This window comes from Ruditapes philippinarum, unplaced genomic scaffold, assembly GCF_026571515.1.
Source record: "Ruditapes philippinarum isolate M1 unplaced genomic scaffold, ASM2657151v2 ctg2575_1_1_1_1, whole genome shotgun sequence".
Lineage (NCBI taxonomy): Eukaryota > Metazoa > Mollusca > Bivalvia > Venerida > Veneridae > Ruditapes > Ruditapes philippinarum.
In genome coordinates this window covers 396,774-400,335 of record NW_026859698.1, presented here as the reverse complement: position 1 = coordinate 400,335, position 3,562 = coordinate 396,774, and the positions used below count along the sequence as shown (strand labels likewise).

Sequence of the window (3,562 nt, the reverse complement as noted above, 5' to 3'; positions counted from 1 at the left end):
TTACATCGCCAAGTAATTACTATTTGGGAATTAAGATTTAATCGGCGATGTTGACTTCTCTTTGATCAATCGGGAGAGCGAAATTGGAATATACACGGCGAAGTTTTCGCCTGACTCGCCCTTCCGGATGAGCCCTGAACTATCTTCGCATATATTTCTGTTCAAAGTGCCCCTGCACATTTACATAAGAAATTCAAATGTTATGTTTTTAGGCTTTTAAACGTCAAATTACATTACAAATATTTCCCGTAACATTGGTCTCATTTGATCACTGTTGATCTCATAGTCACACGTTGAGAAAAATGTGCAGCCTGACCGTGAATCGAACCCGGGACCCTTAGAATGCAGTACCAGGGCACTACTGACTGAGCTATCACGCCGCTTACACATCTTCTCCCCAGTCCCCTGTAGTGTGAACAGTTCTGAACCATGACATACTCCCCTGCTATATTGAAATTTGTCCTAGAATAACAAAGAGTTACAAAGCAATGTGAATTAAACTGTGATTAACATGTCATGTGTCATAATTGGTGAAAAACTATATTCGATTCTTCTATTACCCATTTTCCTTCTTTTTCTTCATTCTCTTCTTTTTACTTTTTTTCTCATTGTCTGCAACATCTTCCTCTTGTTTCTCACTTTCCTGACCATCATCATCAGACATTGAATTTTCAGTTCCTTGGTCATTAACAATATCACAACTATTTGTCAAATCATAAGAAATGGTTTTATCTAATTCACCTTCTCCTGAATCAAAATTAAAGTTTGAAAGATCATAAGCAACAATACTGTCATCATTTTTATCTATGAAAAATTTATTTAAGAAGGAATTAGCTTCCTTTGCATCACTCGGTTTTTTGTTGGATTTTTTCTTCGATATAACATTTTCTCTTTTTTTAAATGTATCATAAATCAAATTATGTCTGCTAGAAGTTGCTGAATTTACAAGGGTAGCGTTCTTATTCTTAAGGCCAGATTTGTCTAAATTACTTTTAACAGCATTAAATGCCTTAATTATATTTCTATCCATGTCTTCATCACTACTAGTTTCACTCTCTGAAGAACTACCCAAATTATCGCTTTCAGAAGACATATTTTTTAAAATTTTAATATTTCACGTGTTTATTGCGACCTAAGGACATCTGACGGAAGTTTTTACGCACGGAAAATTGCAAAGAAATAGTTCTTGATAATTTGATATTATAATTAATAACTTTCCTATCACCTGATTAAATAAATATCAATTTCATAGACAAAAATATAAATTATTTATATTCTATCAACTAAATTTAGTAAATTTTGTAAGTTAACAGTTTTTTCCATATTTTTTGTCGGATGAAGAACTATTTTCATAATCTAGGGGAGGTAATTCACGTAAAGTAAAGGGGCAACTTCCGGAATAAACAAAAACAAAACAAGGAAATCATAAGGATCACAGGAATGTGAATAGAAATGATTTTCTTTACATGAATAAACCAATAAACGAAATTTAAAATGCATTTTGACAATACCGCTGTTTGTATTAAAATTGTTCTGTTTTGTTTGATTACTTTCTGCAACTGTCAAAACTTGAAATGCGACGGGAATTCCTCAGATCCAGATGTTCGACAGTGTGCAGATCTCTTAATGGGACAATATCGCTGTGATGAACCCGAGATCGATTCTGTTACTCAACAAGCAAGAGGATGCAAGGCGAAAACCCGCACAGTAACTGTATCTTGTAAACCCGCCCCAGGAATTATATGTTATCCAGACAAAAGTTTAAGAGTAGTATCAGTAAAGCCATGTGAATTTGATGGTGAACAAATCGGTTTTTACCAAGAAAAGCCCTGCAAATGGACTAATGGGTATAACTTTGAAACAGCACTTTTGTTGTCAGTATTTCTCGGAATGTTTGGAATAGACAGATTTTATCTTGGTTACCCAGCAATTGGACTATTAAAATTTTCTACCTTAGGATTTTTCTTCCTTGGACAACTGATAGATGTTTTATTGATAGCCACACAAACAGTTATGCCATCAGATGGGTCAGACTACATCATTGATTATTATGGAGCAGGACTTATAAAGTTGACAATGAATAATGAAACAATAATTAAACTTGATGACTTGTGATTCTTGAATTGTAAGTGTGAATTGGAGAATCAATACAAAGAAGGTCTAGCAGGTTCAAGAGAATGTCAATGCAGGGCTCACACTAGTCTCAATATTTCGACGGCAAGACAGACCGATTTTATAATCTGATATTTCATAGATGTCTGTTGCGACCATCGTCTATAATATAAAAAAAGCCCTAAAGCGCACAATTTGTTGGCCCACAATGTTCACAATTTTGGTTGTTGGGCAAATAGTTGTTTGGAAGTTAATACTTTTTAAGTATTTTATCATTGTTTTCCACTGGCGATTTAGTCAAGCAGCTTAAACCAAAAAAAAATCAAAATTTGCAATTTACGGTAAATTTTGGGTTGGTCAATATCCAGTTTATCAATTTTAAGACGATTTTTTGTGGCTAATTGACGGATATTTGATGGCTATTATATTGCTGGACAATATCTTTAAAGTACTTATACAATTTTACATCTTGCATGTATTTTTATCACCTCTGGCAATATGGTAGGCAGCATGTGACCGATAAAAAGTTGACACTCAATTAAATCCACCCCGCTGGTGTTATTTGGGTCTACTGCATTCTTTATCGATTTTTACACCTTATATAAACACTGTTGGAAGTAAAAAATAATCGCCAGATTTTGTAGCCAAAATGCAAAAATAATCGCCAATCTTATAAAATAATCGCAAATGGCGACTATGGCGACCGACAGCGTGAGCCCTACAATGGTTGAAATTGATCATATTATATATTCATCTGATCAACATTTTAAGTGTTAAGAAGTGTCTAGACTACCTGTTCCACTTACCTGTTCAGTCAATGCCAGCAAGATGTATATATATATGCAAGCCTACAACACATATATATGATATGGATAAACAGCATTATTTGGAATGAAAGGCAACTCCTGCTTCTTGACAAATAGTGTACTAAATATTGCAGAATTTTTACAAACCATTTTTAGCTGTTGATGACCAGATATTTTAATGATTTACAAATTATTTTAAACATTGATAATTAAAGTCATCATCTATGGACTATACATTGTATATATATAATCAAATAAGGATTTTTTGGAAGTTGTGGCTTAGCTGAATGGTTAGACTGACTAAAGTAATAATGTAAAGCAGTGTTTTTGTTCTTTATATAACTACTACCCTAAAACGGTACTGTTCCCAATAGAACATAATTATACATTAAATTCCCAATTTCCAATGTTTAAATTCCCAAAATGGCTGTTCAAAATTCCCACAAGGCCAAGAAATTTATCTGAAATCATTTAAATCCAACATATTCATATAAATCACCACTTCATAGTTCTACCTGGACAGTGGAAGCTGTTAGCTATCTTTATTCATGGTGATTAATCTTATTTATAGCTGAAAAAATGCATTAAGAATATGCCCAATGTAAGACAAAATAACACATTTTTTCCCAATCAGTTTGGTACCG

At 33.4% G+C, this 3,562-nt stretch overlaps 2 protein-coding genes across 2 annotated transcripts; one reads left to right on the top strand and one right to left on the bottom strand.

Annotated features, from left to right (window-relative positions):
* Window positions 1-568: 568 nt before the first annotated feature.
* On the bottom strand, window positions 569-1,175 carry LOC132757547 (uncharacterized; the record flags this gene model as incomplete). The annotated part of the gene is given in 1 exon segment (XM_060748860.1): window positions 569-1,175. A coding segment is annotated over 1 exon segment (525 nt), but the record flags the coding sequence as incomplete, so codon positions are not given.
* Window positions 1,176-1,358: 183 nt separating this feature from the next.
* On the top strand, window positions 1,359-3,236 carry LOC132757548 (TM2 domain-containing protein 1-like). The gene has a single exon (XM_060748861.1). The coding sequence runs from the start codon at window positions 1,495-1,497 to the stop codon at window positions 2,113-2,115; it is 621 nt and encodes a 206-aa protein (XP_060604844.1). The 5' UTR covers window positions 1,359-1,494; the 3' UTR covers window positions 2,116-3,236.
* The last annotated feature ends 326 nt before the right edge of the window (window positions 3,237-3,562 follow it).